At 45.3% G+C, this 23,437-nt stretch overlaps 1 protein-coding gene across 9 annotated transcripts in view; it reads left to right on the top strand.

The window, feature by feature from the left end:
• nrxn2a (neurexin 2a) overlaps positions 1-23,437 on the top strand; it is a 213,227-nt gene that overhangs the window by 94,118 nt on the left and 95,672 nt on the right. For all 9 annotated transcript variants that reach the window (XM_081718682.1, XM_081718681.1, XM_081718680.1 and 6 more), the window contains 4 exons: positions 84-465; positions 2,486-2,676; positions 7,098-7,271; positions 7,407-7,529. In XM_081718682.1, coding sequence (XP_081574808.1) covers positions 84-465; positions 2,486-2,676; positions 7,098-7,271; positions 7,407-7,529 — 870 coding nt within the window. The remainder of the gene's footprint in view (positions 1-83; positions 466-2,485; positions 2,677-7,097; positions 7,272-7,406; positions 7,530-23,437) is intronic.

The following is a 23,437-nucleotide window of genomic DNA, read 5'->3' on the forward strand; positions in this document are numbered from 1 at the left end:
AAAACATTTGCTTCAGCTGCATATCGCCCACTTGGCACACTCAGGCCAGATTAATTGAGCCCACTTACTTGCTCCTGCTCCAGGCCAGATGAGCGGAGCGCACACGCAGCTGGAGTTCCACCACATCGAGACGGGCATCATGACGGAGCGGCGTTTCATCTCCGTCATGCCCTCCAATTTCATCGGGCACCTGCAGGACCTGGCGTTCAACGGCGTACACTACCTGGACCAGTGCAGGAACGGTGACATCTCCTACTGCGAGCTGAACGCCCGCTTCGGCCTGCGCCGCATCGTGGCCGACCCGGTGAGCTTCCACAGCCGGGCCGGCTACGTGGCGCTCTCCACCCTGCAGGCCTACGCCTCCATGCACCTCTTCTTCCAGTTCAAGACCACCAGCCCCGACGGCCTCCTGCTCTTCAACTCCGGGGACGGCAGCGACTTCATCGTGGTGGAGCTGGTCAAAGGGTGAGTTCAGCGGCAACAACAGCATGGGCCCGAGACCCCCATGCGCGGTGCGGGGAGACGGAGATGATTTAACTCTGTGCCTCTAGACCAAAGCGTGTTTGATGTCCGAGAACGCCTAGTCCTGCGCCGGGAGCAGAGTGTCGACATCTGTGTGCCGACACTCACCTTATTTCCTGGGGTAGGCTGGATGTTCTCCACTCTAGAGAAACGCAGTGCTGGACTCCGTACCTGTTCTTCTTCTTTCTTCTCACTTACAGACAGCTGGCTGCTTTCAATTAGCACTTCCTGGTAACTCCCATCAGTGACTCAGTCTGAGATCTGCCAGATCAAAGTCATTCTCCTGTCTTAGCTGGAAGGGGTGCAGTGGAAACCAAATAAGTGAATCTATACTAAAATGCATATGAAAAAGATTTGATGATCCACATTATAAACATCATGACAGATTCAGGTGGTAGAATTGGAAAGAAGTCAGTCTTGTGTTATATGTGTTATATGTGTTTTAAACCAATGAGCAGTTTCAGGCTAATAGTGATGTCTGTTTGATATCAGCGTAGATTTAAATCTGATTGAGATACACTGTTCTAAATATTCATGTTCCTTTTCAGTACATTGTGCATAATTAGGTTAGAGCCTTGAATGTACTGAATGACCATTGATAAAAAAAAATTTAAAAAGAGTTTAATTAATCTTATAAAATGAGTGGCCTTTCACATTCTCTTTTCATTTGCAACCCACACAGCGTTGTGCCGCATGGCAGGATTAATGCAAACACACTCCCAGCTATTCTTTCTGCTGCCCTGGTAAATAGTTCGGGGACAATTCCATCCATTTTGCTCGTGGCAAATAATGGCACATAAAGACAAAAAAAAAACAACAACAACAAAAAACTTCTTTTATTCTAGAATCCATTTTATTCAGTGGAGGGAAAATTAATATTGTAAAAGGCAAAGGAAGCTCAGATGTTTAACTTACCGAGCTCCGGCGTCCAGAAAGCTAGTCATTCAGTAAGCAATTAGACAGCAGGTGGCCTTGCCTCTTACTGCAGCCTGCAACTACATGCTGAATGAGGCCACTGTAATGAGAGACCACTGCCCTCTCTCTCTCTCTCTCTCTCTCTCTCTCTCTCTCTCTCTCTCTCCCTCTCTCTCTCTCTCTCTCTCTCTCTCTCCCTCTCTCTCTCTCTCTCTCTCTCTCTCCCCTCTCTCTCTCTCTCTCTCTCTCTCTCTCTCTCTCTCCCTCCCTCTCTCCCCCTCTCTCTCTCTCTCTCCTCCCTCTCTCTCCCTCTCTCTCTCTCTCTCTCTCTCTCTCTCTCTCTCTCTCTCTCTCTCCCCCTCTCCCTCTCTCTCCCCCCTCTCTCTCTCTCTCTCTCTCTCTCTCTCTCTCTCTCTCTCTCTCTCTCTCTCTCTCTCTCTCTCTCTCTCTCCTCCCTCTCTCTCCCCCTCTCTCTCTCTCTCTCTCTCTCTCCCCCTCTTCTTTCTATAATGTCTCTGTTGCTATAGCTTGAGCCTGTCTAGGAAACAGTGCGATATTAATGGCTATTTATAATAACTTGCTGTCAAACAAGATGAGATATGTAAAGGGAAAGTCACCTGACATGCCTGCTAAGCAGGTCATGGAACAGTTAGCTAAATGAGACGCATAAAAATGTTTGGTGTAAATGTGTTTGATGCCAAAATAAACAAGCAAGCAAACAAACAAACAAACAACAACAACAACAACAACAAAAGGCTTCATGTAACCACATGGATGCATGGTATAACTATGACGTTATAATGTTTAACAGCTGGCATGCTGGCACGTTCATGGGGGGGGAGGGAGTCATCCAGCGACTGAAGCCCAGAAAGACGCTTTGCACAGCCCAGGTTTAAACTGCTTGACGGGGAACGATCTTTGCCAGTGCCAGTAGTTTATGGCTTATTACAGATATCGATTTGCAAGCAAAGAGCCAGCGTTGCCGTCGTAAAAGTGCCGCATGTTTTGGCTGGCCCTTCTGATTGCAGTGGGATCTGATGTATTGCAGGTACATCCATTACGTCTTTGACTTGGGCAATGGGCCATCGCTAATGAAGGGCAACTCCGACAAGCCGCTCAACGACAACCAGTGGCACAACGTAGTGGTGTCCCGCGATGACAGCAACGTGCACATGCTCAAGATCGACTCGCGCACCGTCACGCAGCACTCCAATGGAGCTCGCAACCTGGACCTAAAAGGTAGCGTATGCTTAAACGCCCTCAGTTTAGAACAGATTAATGAGCTGACCTCAGGCGGACAGCGCATCTTTTGGCCCTTGGGAAAAGCCATTTGACCTTGGTTGGACAGCTGGGAAAATGCTATTAAAACGATCTCATACATTTCTAGCTTCGCATATTTCTTGCGTTTAATTCTGACTCCATGAAAACTGTAATAAGCAGCTGTTCCTTGAAGCTATTTATGAAGCTGTCAGCTCACCAGGTGCATCGCTTTAAAAGAAAAGAAAAATAAAAATTCTCCCTTGCAGTAATTCACCCCAACATAGCAGGGCTGCTTTCCTGTCCGTAGTTAGAACAACAAACAGCAATGCCTTCAGGGGAAACAGTTACTTTCCATAAGGATGCGGAACGCGCTTGATTCAATCTTGGTTATTTATGAGTAATGATTCGGAACTAAACCGAATCCTGGCTTTTCAATATGCTTCCATGTCCGCTTTGCTACCTGAGTATTGTGCCACCAGTATTATAACAGAGGATGCATGCCTGCTGTGTGCATATGCTTAACCTCATTATGTATGCTAAAATAAAATGCCCTACTTGTTTCAGTTTTAAGTCACAACTAATGGGAAAGAATGGTAATTGGGAAGTTATCAAAACATTTATAATCAGCCACTCTCAGTTACTTTTGGCTATAATCTCTAAACTCTATCAGATGATTCAAAGGTTTGCACACGTGTTCAGCAAAATCTCCGCGCTAACACATCCAAACAAACAAAAAGAAATCTGAGTCACTGACCTTGGGAGGGCAGTTTAATGCTGACTGTTCATGAGTGATTCATTTACAGTAAAAAATCTGAAAACGGGACTTTTTAATTTCAAGAGAAATAGATGTTTCAGAAATAATTGCCCTGGAAAGTAATTATGAATGAGTGTTTGGAGAAGGCTTTCTTTAGGCAATTTTTCAACATGAATATTTCTACTTACCCAGCGTCACAGATGGATTCCTCTGATGGTGGTTCTTCCTCTTAGAAGAGTGTCAGCGAGGCTCAGCCTAATGGAAATATATGGAAACAGCCAATTCATCTTGGAAATAGCCTTCTCACCAGTCCCCCTCATAATACGTTAGGCAGTGCATTTGCTTTCGCTTTTTTTGATGGTCCAAGAAAAATGATTCTATCAGCTGTCTAACCAGCTGCTTTGAGTTTCGGTATTTACTAAACCACTGCACGCGCCTTTGTAGCTCCGCTAATGGGAAATGATCCAGAAGAGCAGGAAGTGATTCCTGCGGACCATTGAACCATTACAGAGCTTCTTTTTTTTTCCCGAACCATGTCGCTAAGTGGGATATAATGACAACTCTCCAGGATGAAGAGGACAGAGGACAATTATATCCAATATTTAAAGTGCTTTTTTTTTTAAGCCAATGTTTGTCAACTACAAAACCAACTCATTTGAACCACTGAATCTTTCTGCACGAGTCAAGTCATTCTGCCTCTCAATCCGCACGTGTGAGAAAGTGTGTGTCAGAAAAGCCTGCACAGCAGTGTTTCCTGCTGTCACTACAGCTGCCTCCAAGGGTCCTTTCATTTGGTTTCTTTAGAACAAGTTCTTTAAACATCAAAAGAACAGCCTTGCACAATGTGCCGGTTGTAATTGCTCAAGCAATTACGCAGACGAGAACAGAAGGAAGTGTGGGAATCCTGAGGCTCTGTCCCTCCTCTCTGAAGTGTGAAATGAGCATGCTCAGATGGCGGGGGCTGGATCGCTGAGGGGTGCTGTGTCTGAGCTGTCAGTGGCAAGTCGGAGCTGACCCGTTCTTTTTATCGGCATGAGGAGACACGTGTTACGTAACGCTAATATCGAGCTTCTAACCAACATGTCTGCCCTCTGCGGTCTAGCCTGAAGACTTGGCTTCTCTTGTAACGCCTACAGCTGTTTCGGGTCGTGTGTTTCATCGTCTTGGGATGTGCTCTAATTGTTACCTCTGGTTTCTCTCTGCAACAAGTTAGGAAATGTCAGTGTGGCGTTGTTGTGAAGTGTGGTGATAGCTCTCCAACAGTTTGCCATTAGGTGGCAAAATCTGTCACAACGCAGAATGTTGGGTGGGTTTGTAAAGACTGAACCTGTCTGTTCTGTGAGTCATGAGTACACATACATGCAAACACACGTACATAGATGATATGAACACATCTCCTAATGTGTTTTTGGTCACCTTTCTAGTTTTGAGCTTACATGACCTCTATCGTAAGTATTTTTAAAGGAAAACTATTACTGTCCTTGATAAATGTTTATATTCTAAATGAATTCCCATTCAAAAAACAGAATAAGGGGGTAATAGGGTAATTTACCCAAGTAATAGGGGTAAGACACTGCTAAAAACAACATAGTAATGTTACACTTTTACACATGTATGTACAGAGATGAGCTATTACCATAATAAACACATAACAGCAGTTAAAGGCATGACATTTTTTTATAATGCGGAGATTAGCCAATAGAAAAGTTTTGTTCTGTTTTTTTTTCAAAATGAAGAGTAACGAATCCAATTCAATACAGTCGGATTCGCCTTTAGTTGTGTAAAACATTACTACAGGTGTTTGCAGGAGGCTGTTCCTGGCCGTGGGAACACAGGGGACGACGGTGCCATGGGGAGCAGCAGGGTAATACTTACTGCAATGGCATGTGCAGGCCTCGTGCTCATGGACCACAGTGGAAGGTGTTCCTTTCCCAGCAGGCACAGGGCTCTGTCGCTGCTCATCACTGGTGCTTGGCTGGAGATGTCTTTTTTTTTTTTACAATTTCTCTGCAGTTCCTTCATTCTGAACGCAATTGATTTTCCTCCCTCCCTGAGCCAAAAGGCCCTCCGTGCATATGCCCAGCCCACTCATCCTTTGGATGAGCGATTAAAAAAACTATTGGCTGTATAATTGGATGTATTGGATGCGTGTGACTGAAGTCTCCTCGCTAGTCTTTGTGTCACAGCGAGCTGCGCGGGTCCGTGCCGTACGCCGTTCGCCACGGCCTCTGCCGCCTCTTCTGCTCGTCTTCTGAGCAAGACGACTGCACAGATGGTTCCTGGGGGCTGGTTGCTAGGCAGGTTTCGACCTACAGACTTTTGCCACAGAGGAGGGCCCTCTGAATGAGATACCTTCGACGGCTCTCTTGCGTGCACTTACGTGCAACTTATAACGCACAAGAGATGATGAAATTTCACAGGATTCCATGATTTCGAATCCCAGGCCAGCGACGTCTGCCACGTTCCTCGTGTTACACTCCTCCTTGATTCTGGAAGTGTCTGTAATGGGGTGGCCTTAGGAGAGCCCTGACCTCCCTAACAAATAGGTGCTGTTGTTCTTACAGAAGCGCCGAAGGCAAATTATGTGCAGTTAGTATGTCGAGAGGTCAGTAATGACAGAGAAAGGTCATAATCACATATCGCAACTTCTCCAGAGTTGGATCAAATTAAATACGGTTGAGGGGATTATGAAGAGTGCTTTCACCGATGGTTTAATTGGCCTTAGTCGGTTTGAGAGGGAAAGAGCATGCTTCAGCAAACAGCCAGGCAAAACAGGCATCTGCACTGTGGGCTGCAAATGGCCATATGTATTTCTGCTTGTCAGTTATAGAGCATAATTGCCTGTCTTACTGCCAAACCTCAGTGAAATTGGATAGAGAGTTCACTCACAAATAATGCCCTTTAAGCACACTTACCTCTGCAAGAGGATTGGAGGGTCTCTCTCTCTACATCTTTGCCCATATCCATGTAATGTAATTGCTAAAAGCTTAATGAGCACATGTGTGTAGGTATGTGTAGAAAGAATAGAGCAGTCAGCAGCATGCAGCTCATACTGCACACGGATGATGTAACAGCAGAGAACCACGGCTGTTGACTCTGGGTTAGTCACGCATAGCCCTGCAGGTGTGTGTGTGTGTGTGTGTGTGGGCATGCGTGCATGTATGCATGTGAGTGTTTCTGCATGTTAGTATGTGTGTTCCCCTTTAGTTATCTCACAGCTTGTCGGGGTCTGCAGTTGTTGAAATTCAGGCAAGCAGAACCACAGGAGGCTATGGGCTCCTTGTCTTCCAATTTGTTGGTCTATGTGCTTTTGCCGTTTGCTCTGAATATTGTCTCGGGGCTGAAGGACAGCTTTGTTGGTAATGTAATTATAAGCTGATTTGAGAAGCAAACCCCCCCCCCCCCCCCCCCCGCACATCAAAAGTACATTTGTGCTCTCCGTCATCCCTAGGGAATAAGGATCAAATGAACTGACCAAACGATTTTAAATCATTAGTAAGAAAGAAAAAGATTATCTCACCATGCAACACTTTACTGAGCAAATAAAACATTTAAACCGCAATATGTTTAAGGTGATGAACTGCTCCGTTCATTCACAGCAAGCTTATCAGTCTCACGTTTCCAAACGCCTTCTTTGGTTCCTCAGGAGAGCTGTACATTGGCGGTGTGGGGAAGAACATGTACAACAGCCTGCCTAAACTGATAGCGTCTCGGGACGGCTACCAGGGCTGCCTGGCCTCCTTAGACCTGAACGGCAGGCTGCCAGACCTGATCGCCGATGCCCTGCACAAGGTGGGCCAGGTGGAGAGAGGATGCGATGGTGAGTTTTCATCTGATGTGCCCCGCTTCCCGACTCACCGCTGAGAGTCGGGGCTTCTCAGTTGTGCTGTTGGCTCAGACTGCTGCGACCGTTACCTGCCGCATGCAACCCATGCATGGTTCGCTCCCCCTCCAGCCGGACCTGGCACCACCTGCACGGAGGACTCCTGCTCCAACCAGGGCGTGTGTCTCCAGCAGTGGGAGGGCTTCACCTGCGACTGTACCATGACCACCTACAGTGGGCCTCTCTGCAGTGACCGTGAGTACCTCTTTATTTCCCCTGCGGACAGGTCCAGAAAGAGTGCTTGTTTACCTCTTTCAATTAGCTACACATCAAAACGCCCTCTTCAGAGACACTTCTAATTGGCCGTGCGTATATTTGCTGTAAGTTGGAGCACCGCAGTATGTACTTCAAGCCCCTTAAATGGTTGAAAGGCAAAACAACCTAATTAGTGTGATCTTAAATGGCGAGGTATTAGCCTCCCACTAACCGTATAATTCAAAGGTCTGCTGTGTGGTTGCATGCTATCCCATAGTAATTAGCCACCGAGATTTAGTTAGTTCTATGTGCATTTCATATCCAACATGCCGTATACATGTAATTAAAAGTTAATACTACTTTTCAAATGAACATGAAATGACTTTATTTATATGGTGGACTTAACTTGGAGGTCTTCACCTGCCCTTATATTTGACAACAAAACTGGACACAGGTCTAGTTAGTCGAGCAAAGATAAACAGCATAAGATGCCTTTGCTTTTCTAAATTACTCTGCACATCATTACAGGTGTGTGTGTGCGTGCGTGCTGCTTACTAGATGACCATCAGGACGAAGTTAACTGACCTGTTAATGCTGTTATAATCTGGTTAAGGGATTTATTGTGTGTAGCTTCCTTACACCACCAAAAAGGAGACCCTTCTCTTGGACTCATAGAACTTGCCTTGCCATTTGTTTTACAGTCATTCTGTTTATTTCTCTAAAGTGCAAACAGCTACTTAATGGTAACACTCCTCACAACATAATTGCCCGCCAGCCCCATAGATGCTTATTATTATATCACACAGTGCTGCTGGCCCGTAGCTACCACGAGTACGAGTCTGCTTACCTGGGCTTAAGATGATCATTTAAAGATAATTGATTTGTCCGACTATGCGCCTCATGTAGACGTGGCCGTGCATATCAAACAGGCGAGTCTGCAGCCGTTGTCCTGTGTAAGGTGAATGCAGGTAAGTCGGATGAATGGTCAAGCAATAGAGTGAAATTATCCCACTATTTGTTGACTAAGATAAGAATTATAGAGAGAATGCTTAGTGCTGAGGGTGTATACATTTGCATATGGTTGAAGGTGGTCTTTAAAATGAAGAGGATTTGGTGAAACAGCTCACTGCTGCTTTTCACTTTTCAACACGATATTTTGTAGTATCAAAACCCTTTCGGAGTTTTGCTTCTATTATCGGCCTAAAATGTGTTCTAAGCATACCAATTGCATGGTTTCTTCTCTGAGCTCGCAAGCGCAGAAAGTGGAGGACCGTGGGATAGGCATGTGTGGGGTCGGCAGAAATGTTGTTCGCGCTTATCGTGACCGACGCAGACGCTCTAACCCAGCGCTGAGCGGAGCGGTTCCAAACAGAGGTTAGGTTCGGCAGAATACATGATCAGCAGGTGTGATCAGGCTCGCAGCCACAATATCCAATCAGATGGCTTCCACTCATTTATTTTAAAATATCCGAGCGTTAGACAATTTTGTTATGGCAGCAAGCGGGCAAGAACGGAAGCGCAAACAAAAATTCACGGATAAGGAAAGAGACATACTTGTCAAAGTACAGTCTCCACAACAAAATATACGGCACTCGAAATATTATTATTGTTGTTGTTCACTATGATGAAAATAATATATATGAATAATATATGATTATTTACATAATCATGTGAAGAATTATATAATTTTATATGCAATTATATAATTTTCCATGCGTAATGACACGCCAGCTGTCTGACTAACATAATTAAAAAAATATATATGAAATCAGAAATTGGGAGATATATGTTTGTGGAGCGATGTGGTCAAAATCGTCTTGTGAGAAACTGGACGCGTCTTTGTGTGCCTGCTTGAAGTGAGGAAAATACAGCGCTGCGCTTGCGTTTGCACTAAGAGCAGATGCGATGAGGCAGGAGCGCAAACGCTAAAAGGGTCCAGAAAATACCGTTACACCTACCTTGTCATGGCCGCCTTTATTTCTGCACACCAAAGTAACAAATGGCGATAAAGCACTGTTCTGCCTTTTGGTTTGGTTATGAAGCCCAGACTGACTTATAATGAGTTTCAGACCAGAGACCCCACCATGTAGAGTTTAGTTCCAAACTTTAATTTTGCACACCAGGTCCATCTGTTTATGGCCTCCTGAAGTTCATGATTAGCGGAATAAGGTTGGCTGGAGGTGAAACCTGCAGGAAGGTTCTAGATCATTAGCCACCCCACTTGCCTCCGAATTTGAATGAGTAAATCAATTACCTATACAGATAGAGAGTGAAGAAATAAGAAACACAGTTGGCCCAAGGTGGCCGCTGCCGAAATCCATGGCGTTGTACCGCTTTTCAGTGACAGCTTGTAGACTTGCTAGCTAACTTGAATCATGTATATAATACCATCTCTTCTATAGAAGACGACAATATGGTGTTTCCTTCGTTTGTTTGTTGCACATATGCTTAAAATACTGTATTCGTTTTTAAATATGGTTGATTGCCAAAAGCTTCAGTTTTCTTACATGAAATCCCATGGACATTGCAATATGAGTATCAGCTGTTGGCCATAAAAAAATGTCCTGCTGCCTGTAAGTGCAGCAGTATGACAGACTGGAACACTGATGCCAGTGCCTTTATGTCAGACCACAGCTGGTTCCTCTTAGGAGCTACACCCAGGAAGGGCTTTTGGAATTTACCATTTATTATTTGACCCCTCTAGCTTTGATGAAAGGAAAACCAGCTTAACCTGGATAAAACGGAGTTATTTATAGTTATTTATCTATTCCCGACAACACAGATAAGTGGAGGATTATAAAGCAACTTTAAAAATTTGAACTGCATAAATGCCACTGCATAGGGTAAAATCCATTTTGTCTGGGCAAATGGTATGTTATATAAAAAGCCTTTTTTTTTGGTGGCTAGATAGCCTTAGCAAATGTAGCTAACAAACTAGATAGAAAGAGCTATGTGGGCACAGCTCAAACCATTTTAACAGCCTGCTGGTGTCTTACTGATTAGGATAACATGGTGGAAATTGGCTGGGTGAAGTGAGCATTCAGGTAATGGATACTGCCTTGCTGTTCTTTCACCCTTGAGGATTTATCCATTATTAGAAAAAAATAAAACCCCAAAAAAAATCAGCAATGGAAATGAGTTAAAAGTTTCGAGAAAGTTTACTGATACTGCAGAGTATTAAACAGATTCATTTTGAACTTGAGAAAAGTGTCGAAATGTTGTTCTTTCTTTCAGTTGGTATAAATCAAATGAAAGGAATTCTCAGCACATTACCACAACACCTGTGTTACTGCTCTCATTATAGCATTTGCAGTGGGGCACAGATGTTTATAAAGAAATATCTTTAAAAAAAGCAAAAAAGAAAAGCGCGATCATTTCATATAATAAGAAAGAAACGCTGGGGCCAACAGTGACCTGGACCAGCGCCAACACAGCATGAGACATTTGCTACTTGAAACAGTGTGTAAATGGCAGGCAGAATCCCCCACCCCCACACACACTCCCATACACCTACACACCCCCACCCACATAAATCCGCCCTCTACTTTCGTGGATGCCACACAGTTTTCACTTGTTTTTGTTTTCTCGCAGAGGGAGGTTTTTTCAGTAACGCAAACATATGGAGGGATAATTATAGTTTGACCTCTATAATTATCTTAGATTATTTGGGAATGTCATTATCTCAAATTCTGTTTGGTGAATGTGCGACATTCAACACATCACTGATTCCTCTTATAGTGAGGGATCTCAGCACAGAGTCTGAATGAGGGTCGCATTGACAGAACAGATGAATACAAGCAAAGATGGAACCCACATCCTCCCTCAGATTCTCTATACTGAGCATGAAGGCAATTAGCAAGAATTATGTGGGAATATTATTACCACGCAATACTTTCTATGAAAGTGTAACCTCCCTCAGCCTGGGCCTCTGCTGAGGCAAGCTTACAATCTTCATAAACACGATTTTTTTTTTAACACCCTCGCTAACAGCCATGAATGTTACAGGATTGTTCTACACTGATACCTACACATGGACATCCACAGACTGGCTGCGAGCCGTGTCATGATATGCTGTTTTGTGTGGTTGAGTTTGTTTTATTTCCAGAACACTATGGGAATTGGCCCTAATGGCGGAGCGGTAAGTGAGGTAAGTGAGACCGATCGCTAGGAAGTTCAAACCAAGCAACGGCGCAATAAGGACAGGCGGGACTAGTGACTGTGCGGTTTTAAAGGCGTTCGCAGTGTTCTGGAAGGCCCGGGAACTCCGGTTCGTCACTCTGATCAAAGTGTGGCGGAACGTCGCAAATGATGCAGCACGCAACTGGAGAATTTTGGAGCGATCACAACTGGAATGAAAATACCCACACTTTGTTATTCCGAACGTGCCAACAGCTTGTGTTGTAATGGCCTGTGTATATCATGATATTTTACCCCAAGGTTACCCCACTGGAGGTTCTGGTAACTAACTCCCAGTGGGCTCCTCTGTGCAAAGGACACAGCTGGCTGCTCACTGTGACTGTGTGTGTGTGTGTGTGTGTGTGTGTGTGTGTGTGTGTGTGTGTGTGTGTGTGTGTGTGTGTGTGTGTGTGTAGAGCAGAGGTCCGAATCTGTCCTCGTTCCTCTTGTTTGAATGGCTCTCCAAGCAGACCTCCTGCCTCTGCTCTGTCCCTGGCCACTGCACTAAACACATGCTGCACTTTCAAATCCTCTTTGATACTCTGCAGCCCTGGACCCTGGTCCCCCTGCTTCTGTAGCTGCTGTCGCGCAGTCCTTCTGGATTTCACAGTCCTGGATTTCACATTCCTCCTAGATTTCACATTCCTCCTGAATTTCACATTCTTTTCCAGTTCTGTGCTTATCCTGCACTCTACCAGCAGATCTAATCATTCTGCCTGACTTGGTGGTCAGCATTACATAAATTACATTTGACAAAAGAGCCTTCCTGATGCTACCAGCTCCACAAATATTTTCATTTCTGTTGGTTTTTGATTCCTGTGGTCTATGTTGCTCTCTTTTAGCTTGTATACCAGACACCCTTTCCTGAAGTGGTCAGCACCAACATTGATTACTATCAACAGAACTATTAGTGGGTATTTGCGTTTCCTTCTGTTAGAGTACTGGTGCTAATGCTGTCCTAATACAGTACGTCCTGGTAGTGTTCCGGTATCAGGGATCGCTCTTTATTTGAGAAGAAAAACTTAAAAAAATGTCTGGACTGACCTTGAAAGCCAAGAGGCCTTCATTATGATGTTTTGTTAAAGTCAGCAGGCCACAGAGGACGAGTGAGCTTGACTCGTCCCTCCCTTTGTTTGTATATGTGTATTTTCGTCCTTGACAATACCTCAGTTCCCTTGGTGATCACTTAATGAGACTTTGATCCTCACTGGACACAGAGGGTGAGACGTGGAAGGAGATGAGAAGAATAACCTTGTGATTAGTATTCAGTTAGATGGATATAGATATTTCACTGAGCAAGGTGATATATATACCACAAGTGCAATATCATGTCATATGGAATTCTGGTAGTGATAGCTAGATCCAGTCGTAACATGAAAATTGCATTAAACCCACAGACTGAGGCATAATTCCCAGGGAACGTGGATCGTGTTCCATCAAAGTCAGAAAGTAAAGCAGTTTGTATTGTGCACTTTGTATTGTCTAGCTTCCACTATATTTGGAAGCTTATGCAAGTTTTGGAGTTCATTATTTCCCCACTTTTTGCTGTGGCACATGAAATTATATTTCATAAGGCTCAGATGGAACGTCTGCTTTTCGTTTCCAGCAACACGAGTTGTTAGTCAGAAAGAATCGGGACTCTGTGAATAAACTAAGCATCATCCAAGAGCGCTTACCTTAAAATAATAAACCAACCCGCTTCACCAGGCAGACTCTCTGCCCGCAAGGACTTGTTTCCCAGCAACCCAACTGCCACCGGTGTTTTTTTTTTCTCTCTCTCTCTCCCTCTCTCTCTCTCAGTCTCTCTCTCTCTCTCTCTCTCACACATTTCCCCCCCTCCTTCTGTATGCGTCACTTCTCTAGCCATGTCGCGCCTCCTCCACCGCCCTGGTCGTGGTTGGCTGAGTGTAGCAGCAGGACCACCCATTGCCCCCACCCCGTCGCCCCAGCCTGACAGGCCGGCTGCTCCTCGCTCTGCTAACCCGTGAATCAAAGAAGAGACCCCCTTGTGATTGTCTGGCAGGCCTCACAGATGTTAAGTACCAGTGACGGTTATTTTAATGAGAATAACAAAATAATAGCAGGCATGGATGGAAAGGTCACTGTCTGTCCACGGTCACGGAGAGGTGGAATAATTGGAGGAGTGAAAACTGTTGCTCTGTGATACATCGCCAGGGAGAGGTCAGGAGATGCCCCGAATAAAAAATGGCTAACTGAACCATCCCCTCCGCTGTTAGGCAGCGCAGGAGCAGTCTGTGGGGGTTGGCCTTTCGGGCTTGCTCCGCGCTGGATGTCTCTCACTCCCCGTCTCGTGAAGGAGTGGAGAGTGACAGAACTAGGACGGCCTTGAGACGAAGCTTCGCCCTGCGGCAGCTGGCCCGCCGCTCCCTCTCTGCTCCTCTCTGCTCCTGGTTCACTCCATGGGGGCTCCTCCCTCTCCTATGTGTTCACCCGCGTGCCTACAGCCTGCCTGCTCCGTCAGAGACGCTTGCTGACGGAAGACCCAGACCGGATCTGTCTGTTAATTGCGAGGGGAGATTTCGTCATGGTGTCTCAGCATCCAGACACCAAACTTCGGATCTTCTGAATATTTTGCGTGCGCGATGTGAGCCTTTGAATTAGTGATATGCCTGGGCCTTCCTTTGAAAGGGCGGGCTTGCTGGAACGATTGAGCACAAGCAGAGCGAGCAAAGAACGGCCGCACGTGTTCTAGTGTTCGCGCTGTTGTAGTGCTATTGTCGGCCTTGCTAAAAATTAGCCAGCTGGAAACTCTGATTCCCGAAAGGACTGACTTCAGCGTGTCGAACCCGCTCAAAGAGGAAAGTCAAACGGGAGACTGCTTTTGACCAAAAATATCATAGAGTGACATCTGACTCAGTACACTGGTGTGTACAGTACATTAAGTCCAACTTCTGAATTTTGAGGGCAGCAGGAGAGGGCTTGTGGCGTTCTCTGCCACATTACACAGAGCTGCGCAGTCCTGCCCTTCAGTCCTGACAGCAAGCACGATGGAGGCACGTCCACAGCCCAATGAATGACGTTCACCCACAAAGCATCGAGGTCTGCCTGCCGCTGCCTTTATCCTCATAATACACGGTGAATAATTACAACTGGAGACTGTCTTCAAATGCCGTCAGCCAAGGACTTTACCACTGCCTTCATTGCCTCCAGTGAGACTGGCGTCTTGGCAATGCTGTGTGTGTGTGTGCTACTGGGAGGAATAGCAGTAAAAACCTTGTTTGAGTTGCCAAATAAACATTTACCTGTGCTAGTTTTTTTTCACCCTTCTTTTTTATTCTGAGACAGCACAACACAACCTGATTAATAGTCAGCGGTTGGCAGACATGAATTTGGATCATTTTAATATGAAACATCCGGCAGTGCTGCGGCACATTTTTAGTGGGTGAGGTTCAGGGATTCTTTGCCTCTGAGCTGGCCCTGTCACACAGTCCAAACTCACAGAATTATGTGGATGTCAGATTAGACCAAGCACTGCACCTTTCCACCCACAAAGCCTGCTTCCTGAATTCAGAAACTGCTTCGGTGGATGTGCGCTAGTTCGGAGGTGTGTGGTCAGACGAATTCTTCCCTTTTTCCCTTCAAATCAATGCTATGACATCTTTGTCAGAAACAACTATGGTCTTGTTTTTAAGAAATAATTTAAGTGGTGATTTCCCTGTCAGCCAATGCATGTGTAAACAAGGCAGTTCCAACACAGAGGGGACTTTTAGCTTGTAAGGGTGCTGACTTTGCAAAAAAAAAAAGTCCTTTGATGAAGGATTTGTAAAAGAGCCCTTGAATACATTTGCAATGGGAGTTATTATCCCTGACAAATATGTCTGCCGTGGCCTTTATCGACCTTCGGGTGACCTGTGAGCGCTGGGATTAGCCTGATGTAGTGAGCTGTCGCCTTTCCCTTCATTAACTCCCAGCCAAGATGGCCGTCGCCGCAGTGCTGCCAGGGGCCCAGGCTGGACGTCGCCCCGACAGCCTGGTCCCGCAGTGCTGCCAGGGGCCCGGGCTGGACGTCGCCCCGACAGCCTGGACCCGCAGTGCTGCCAGGGGCCCGGGCTGGACGTCGCCCCGACAGCCTGGACCCGCAGTGCTGCCAGGGGCCCGGGCTGGACGTCGCCCCGACAGCCTGGACCCGCAGTGCTGCCAGGGGCCCGGGCTGGACGTCGCCCCGACAGCCTGGTCCCGCAGTGCTGCCAGGGGTCTGGCAGCAGAGCAAGAGCCAGAATGGGGACGTGGTAGGGGCCGGAGCCCTACAGGCCGCTGGAGGACGCCATGACTCACTCCTCGGCTGGCGTATCCAGGTTGACTTTACCCGTCCTTGGGCCAATTAGCATCAGAGTGCAACATGGAGGAGCAGTCCCAGCTGATCCGGACTTGCACGCTGCTCCATGTCCACGCGGTCATGAATCCCTGGACCTTGCGTGGCGCGCATACGAGAGTTAACCTAAAATGTCTGATCATGCCCCAAAACAACGCGTGTGCGCACGCACACACACACACACACACACACACACACACACACACACTCTCTCTCTCTCCCAAGAGCCCTCCACCAGGCTGTTGCCATTTTCACTCAGTAACAACATAGTGGATAAATCAAGTTCCAAGGATGCGAAACACATCGTATGAGCTGGTGCTAACTTTTCTAATAGATTCTCCCTCTCTTGCAGTTCAGAAGAAACTTATACAGTTTGAAGTTATGAGAGTACCTTGCAGGGTGGAGGCTACTAAAATGATGTGGTTTGGGTTATTTTTTTCTTTGGCATGCTCACACTAAAGCCATTTTAACTGCAGGGTTTAGAATGCATGGGATGTAGCAACAATGTGTTTTATTTATAAAATGTGTTATTTATGAAAGAGAGAGATTTAACATTTGTAGTGAAGTACAGAAGGTTTCCAGAGAAACAGGACCCATCTGATGAAGGAGTTAAAATGTCCTGTTTCTCGGGAAACCTTCTGTACTTCACTGCAGTTTCTACATCCTTTACTGCAGTACACTGCAATTTCTCACCTAGAATCTTATATATATATATATATAAAAGAACACGCGAGTTAATTTGATGTGTCTCATTTTTCATTTCTTGTCTTTGCTTGGAGGGCTTATTTTCTCATTATCTATCCACTTGCGGTGCTTTTTATTATTTATTTGTTGAGCTGCGTTAATCAAAGGAAGACAAATTCATTTACACACTAAAATGACCTGCGCATTGTGAACTCGGCCTTCTGCTTCCTGGGCTCAGCAAGGAAACTCAGAGTAATAGCGCTGCAAATGTTAGCAGCTGCACAATTTCACCCGCTCCGTGAATCTGTTATGCAAGCCTCGTGGAGGTCATTTTTATTTGGATCTCGGTATCCGGCCTCTCTCGCACCGCCGCAGCTTGCTGAGGAGGTTGAGGCCTTTGTTTGCCAGCCAGTGTGCGGTTAGTTCGCTTGATGAGTATATCTTGCTGATGAGTCTCATATTATGCACATCCACATTTGCATATGGTACGTAAACAATGTGTGCGTTTCTTCAGGGCTGCTCACATTAGGATGCAGCGTGTGTGGGTTGTCTCTGCTGTATGTGCGTGAGTGCAGTGCGAAAGGGCGTGGCTCTGGTGGCAGCAGTCATAGAGAGGCAGCAGTCATCGAAACAGAATAGGCATAGAGAGGCAGCAGTCATCAAAACAGAACAGTCATAGAGAGGCAGCGGTCATCAAAACAGAACAGTCATAGAGAGGCAGCAGTCATCAAAACAGAACAGTCATAGAGAGGCAGCAGTCATAGTTAGACAGCAGTCATAGAAACAGAACAGTCATAGAGAGGCGGCAGTCATAGAAACAGAATAGGCATAGAGAGGCGGCAGTCATAGAAACAGAACAGTGATAGAGAGGCAGCAGTCATCGAAACAGAACAGTCATAGAGAGGCAGCAGTCATCGAAACAGAATAGGCATAAAGAGGCAGCAGTCATCAAAACAGAATAGTCATAGAGAGGCAGCAGTCATAGTTAGACAGCAGTCATAGAAACAGAACAGTCATAGAGAGGCGGCAGTCATAGAAACAGAACAGTCATAGAGAGGCGGCAGTCATAGAAACAGAACAGTCATAGTGAGGCAGGAGTCATAGAAACAGAACAGTCCTAGAGAGGCATTAGTCATAGAAACAGAACAGTCCTAGAGAGGCAGGAGTCATAGAAACAGAACGGTCCTAGAGAGGCGGCAGTCATAGAAACAGAACAGTCAAAGTAAGGCAGCAGTCATAGTTAGACAGCAGTCATAGAAACAGAACAGTCATAGAGAGACAGCAGTCATAGAAACAGAACAGTCATAGAGAGGCAGCAGTCATAGAAACAGAACAGTCATAGACAGGCAGCAGTCATAGAAACAGAACAGTCAAAGTAAGGCAGCAGTCATAGTTAAACAGCAGTCATAGAAACAGAACAGTCATAGAGAGATAGGAGTCAAAGAAACAGAACAGTCATAGAGAGGCAGCAGTCATAGAAACAGAACAGTCATAGAGAGGCAAGAGTCATAGAAACAGAACAGTCATTGAGAGGCAGCAGTCATAGAAACAGAACAGTCAGAGTGAGGCAGCAGTCATAGTTAGACAGCAGTCATAAAAACAGACCAGTCATAGAGATGCAGGAGTCATAGAAACAGACCAGTCATAGAGAGGCAGGAGTCATAGAAACAGAACAGTCAAAGTGAGACAGCAGTCATAGAAACAGAACAGTCATAGAGAGGCAGGAGTCAAAGAAACAGAACAGTCATAGAGAGGCAGGAGTCAAAGAAACAGAACAGTCATAGAGAGGCAGGAGTCAAAAAAACAGAAAAGTCATAGAGAGGAAGCAGTCATCGAAACAGAATAGGCATAAAGAGGCAGCAGTCATCAAAACAGAATAGTCATAGAGAGGCAGCAGTCATAGTTAGACAGCAGTGATAGAAACAGAACAGTCATAGAGAGGCGGCAGTCATAGAAACAGAACAGTCATAGAGAGGCGGCAGTCATAGAAACAGAACAGTCAAAGTGAGACAGCAGTCATAGAAACAGAACAGTCATAGAGAGGCAGGAGTCAAAGAAACAGAACAGTCATAGAGAGGCAGGAGTCAAAGAAACAGAACAGTCATAGAGAGGCAGGAGTCAAAAAAACAGAAAAGTCATAGAGAGGAAGCAGTCATCGAAACAGAATAGGCATAAAGAGGCAGCAGTCATCAAAACAGAATAGTCATAGAGAGGCAGCAGTCATAGTTAGACAGCAGTGATAGAAACAGAACAGTCATAGAGAGGCGGCAGTCATAGAAACAGAACAGTCATAGAGAGGCGGCAGTCATAGAAACAGAACAGTCATAGAGAGGCGGCAGTCATAGAAACAGAACAGTCATAGTGAGGCAGGAGTCATAGAAACAGAACAGTCCTAGAGAGGCATTAGTCATAGAAACAGAACAGTCCTAGAGAGGCAGGAGTCATAGAAACAGAACGGTCCTAGAGAGGCGGCAGTCATAGAAACAGAACAGTCAAAGTAAGGCAGCAGTCATAGTTAGACAGCAGTCATAGAAACAGAACAGTCATAGAGAGACAGCAGTCATAGAAACAGAACAGTCATAGACAGGCAGCAGTCATAGAAACAGAACAGTCAAAGTAAGGCAGCAGTCATAGTTAAACAGCAGTCATAGAAACAGAACAGTCATAGAGAGATAGGAGTCAAAGAAACAGAACAGTCATAGAGAGGCAGCAGTCAGAACAGTCATAGAGAGGCAAGAGTCATAGAAACAGAACAGTCATAATTAGGCAGCAGTCATAGAAACAGAACAGTCAGAGTGAGGCAGCAGTCATAGTTAGACAGCAGTCATAAAAACAGAACAGTCATAGAGATGCAGGAGTCATAGAAACAGACCAGTCATAGAGAGGCAGGAGTCATAGAAACAGAACAGTCAAAGTGAGACAGCAGTCATAGAAACAGAACAGTCATAGAGAGGCAGGAGTCAAAGAAACAGAACAGTCATAGAGAGGCAGGAGTCAAAGAAACAGAACAGTCATAGAGAGGCAGGAGTCAAAGAAACAGAACAGTCATAGAGAGGCAGGAGTCAAAGAAACAGAACAGTCATAGAGAGGCAGGAGTCAAAGAAACAGAAAAGTCATAGAGAGGAAGCAGTCATCGAAACAGAATAGGCATAAAGAGGCAGCAGTCATCAAAACAGAATAGTCATAGAGAGGCAGCAGTCATAGTTAAACAGCAGTCATAGAAACAGAACAGTCATAGAGAGATAGGAGTCAAAGAAACAGAACAGTTATAGAGAGGCAGCAGTCATAGAAACAGAACAGTCATAGAGAGGCAAGAGTCATAGAAACAGAACAGTCATAGAGAGGCAGCAGTCATAGAAACAGAACAGTCAGAGTGAGGCAGCAGTTATAGTTAGACAGCAGTCATAAAAACAGAACAGTCATAGAGATGCAGGAGTCATAGAAACAGACCAGTCATAGAGAGGCAGGAGTCATAGAAACAGAACAGTCATAGAGAGGCAGGAGTCAAAGAAACAGAACAGTCATAGAGAGGCAGCAGTCATAGACAGCAGTCATAGAAACAGAACAGTCATAGAGAGGCAGGAGTCAAAGAAACAGAACAGTCATAGAGAGGCAGGAGTCAAAGAAACAGAACAGTCATAGAGAGGCAGGAGTCAAAGAAACAGAAAAGTCATAGAGAGGAAGCAGTCATAGAAATAGAATAGTCAACGTGAGGCAGCAGTCATAGTTAGACAGCAGTCATAGAAACAGAACAGTCATAAAGAGGCAGGAGTCATAGTTAGACAGCAGTCATAGAAACAGAACAGTCATAGAGAGGCAGGAGTCAAAGAAACAGAAAAGTTATAGAGAGGCAGCAGTCATAGAAACAGAATAGTCAACGTGAGGCAGCAGTCATAGTTAGACAGCAGTCATAGAAACAGAACAGTCATAGAGAGACAGGAGTCAAAGAAACAGAATAGTCATAGAGAGGCAGCAGTCAAAGAAACAGAACAGTCATAGAGAGGCAGGAGTCAAAGAAACAGAACAGTCATAGAGAGGCAGGAGTCAAAGAAACAGAAAAGTCATAGAGAGGAAGCAGTCATCGAAACAGAATAGGCATAAAGAGGCAGCAGTCATCAAAACAGAATAGTCATAGAGAGGCAGCAGTCATAGTTAAACAGCAGTCATAGAAACAGAACAGTCATAGAGAGATAGGAGTCAAAGAAACAGAACAGTTATAGAGAGGCAGCAGTCATAGAAACAGAACAGTCATAGAGAGGCAAGAGTCATAGAAACAGAACAGTCATAGAGAGGCAGCAGTCATAGAAACAGAACAGTCAGAGTGAGGCAGCAGTTATAGTTAGACAGCAGTCATAAAAACAGAACAGTCATAGAGATGCAGGAGTCATAGAAACAGACCAGTCATAGAGAGGCAGGAGTCATAGAAACAGAACAGTCATAGAGAGGCAGGAGTCAAAGAAACAGAACAGTCATAGAGAGGCAGCAGTCATAGAAACAGAACAGTCAGAGTGAGGCAGCAGTCATAGTTAGACAGCAGTCATAAAAACAGAACAGTCATAGAGATGCAGGAGTCATAGAAACAGACCAGTCATAGAGAGGCAGGAGTCATAGAAACAGAACAGTCAAAGTGAGACAGCAGTCATAGAAACAGAACAGTCATAGAGAGGCAGGAGTCAAAGAAACAGAACAGTCATAGAGAGGCAGGAGTCAAAGAAACAGAACAGTCATAGAGAGGCAGGAGTCAAAGAAACAGAACAGTCATAGAGAGGCAGGAGTCAAAGAAACAGAACAGTCATAGAGAGGCAGGAGTCAAAGAAACAGAAAAGTCATAGAGAGGAAGCAGTCATCGAAACAGAATAGGCATAAAGAGGCAGCAGTCATCAAAACAGAATAGTCATAGAGAGGCAGCAGTCATAGTTAAACAGCAGTCATAGAAACAGAACAGTCATAGAGAGATAGGAGTCAAAGAAACAGAACAGTTATAGAGAGGCAGCAGTCATAGAAACAGAACAGTCATAGAGAGGCAAGAGTCATAGAAACAGAACAGTCATAGAGAGGCAGCAGTCATAGAAACAGAACAGTCAGAGTGAGGCAGCAGTTATAGTTAGACAGCAGTCATAAAAACAGAACAGTCATAGAGATGCAGGAGTCATAGAAACAGACCAGTCATAGAGAGGCAGGAGTCATAGAAACAGAACAGTCATAGAGAGGCAGGAGTCAAAGAAACAGAACAGTCATAGAGAGGCAGCAGTCATAGACAGCAGTCATAGAAACAGAACAGTCATAGAGAGGCAGGAGTCAAAGAAACAGAACAGTCATAGAGAGGCAGGAGTCAAAGAAACAGAACAGTCATAGAGAGGCAGGAGTCAAAGAAACAGAAAAGTCATAGAGAGGAAGCAGTCATAGAAATAGAATAGTCAACGTGAGGCAGCAGTCATAGTTAGACAGCAGTCATAGAAACAGAACAGTCATAAAGAGGCAGGAGTCATAGTTAGACAGCAGTCATAGAAACAGAACAGTCATAGAGAGGCAGGAGTCAAAGAAACAGAAAAGTTATAGAGAGGCAGCAGTCATAGAAACAGAATAGTCAACGTGAGGCAGCAGTCATAGTTAGACAGCAGTCATAGAAACAGAACAGTCATAGAGAGACAGGAGTCAAAGAAACAGAATAGTCATAGAGAGGCAGGAGTCAAAGAAACAGAACAGTCATAGAGAGGCAGCAGTCAAAGAAACAGAACAGTCATAGAGGGTCAGCAGTCATAGAAACAGAACAGTCAAAGTGAGGCAGCAGTCATAGTTAGCAGTCATAGAAACAGAACAGTCATAGAGAGGCAGCAGTCATAGAAACAGAACAGTCCTAGAGAGGCAGCAGTCATAGAGAGAGAACAGTAATAGAGAGGCAGCTGTCATTTACAGTATTTAGCAGATGCTTTTATCCAAAATGACTTTTATGATTTAATACAACTTGAGCAATTTAGGGTTAAGAGCCTTGCTTAGGGGCCCATCAGTGGTATGGCTTGAACAGGCAACCTTCTGATTACTATGCAACTGAGCTACAGCTGCCCCTATATTTCAACACTACATTTTGGAGAGCACTTCACCATCAACAAACCCTTCCCATCTACCTTTACTCAAAGTTATAGAGAGGGAACAGTCATTTAGAGGCAGCGGTCATTGAGAGGTAGAGGTCATAGAGAGGCGGTGGTCATAGTGCGGTTGCAGTCATAGAGAGGCAGCGGTTATTGAGAGGCATGAAGTTTTCCATACACTCCGCCTGGTCAGTTGAGTGAAGGCCTATATTTCTGGGGACACACTCAAGGACTAAGAGGCACCATACACCGCTGATTTGTTTTGACTGGACGGCGCTGCTCTGCACTAATGGCAGTACCCTTTAGCAGACGTTCACAAGCTCCCAAGAGCCTCTGCTGCACTTTTCCCGTCCAGGTCTGCTCAAGAGGAGGGAGTTCCAGAGTAAATAACGCTTTCCCTTTCTCTTTCTCCATGTGTTCGACCTACTCTCTTCCATACGAGTCACCTCTCGATTGCAGCTATACACACACCCCGAGACGAGGCGTGGCCTCATGCGGCTTTCAGCCTTGATATTTCTCCTGCTCCCCGCGGGTGTCCGAACCGCAGGCAGAGAGAAGAGGAGAGAGAGCGACAGAGAGAGAGAGACAAGCAGAGTGCATTACGGAGGGAAGGCGCGGACAGGGCC

This window comes from Electrophorus electricus, chromosome 8, assembly GCF_041902795.1.
Source record: "Electrophorus electricus isolate QZ-2024a chromosome 8, ASM4190279v1, whole genome shotgun sequence".
Taxonomy (NCBI): Eukaryota; Metazoa; Chordata; class Actinopteri; order Gymnotiformes; family Gymnotidae; genus Electrophorus; species Electrophorus electricus.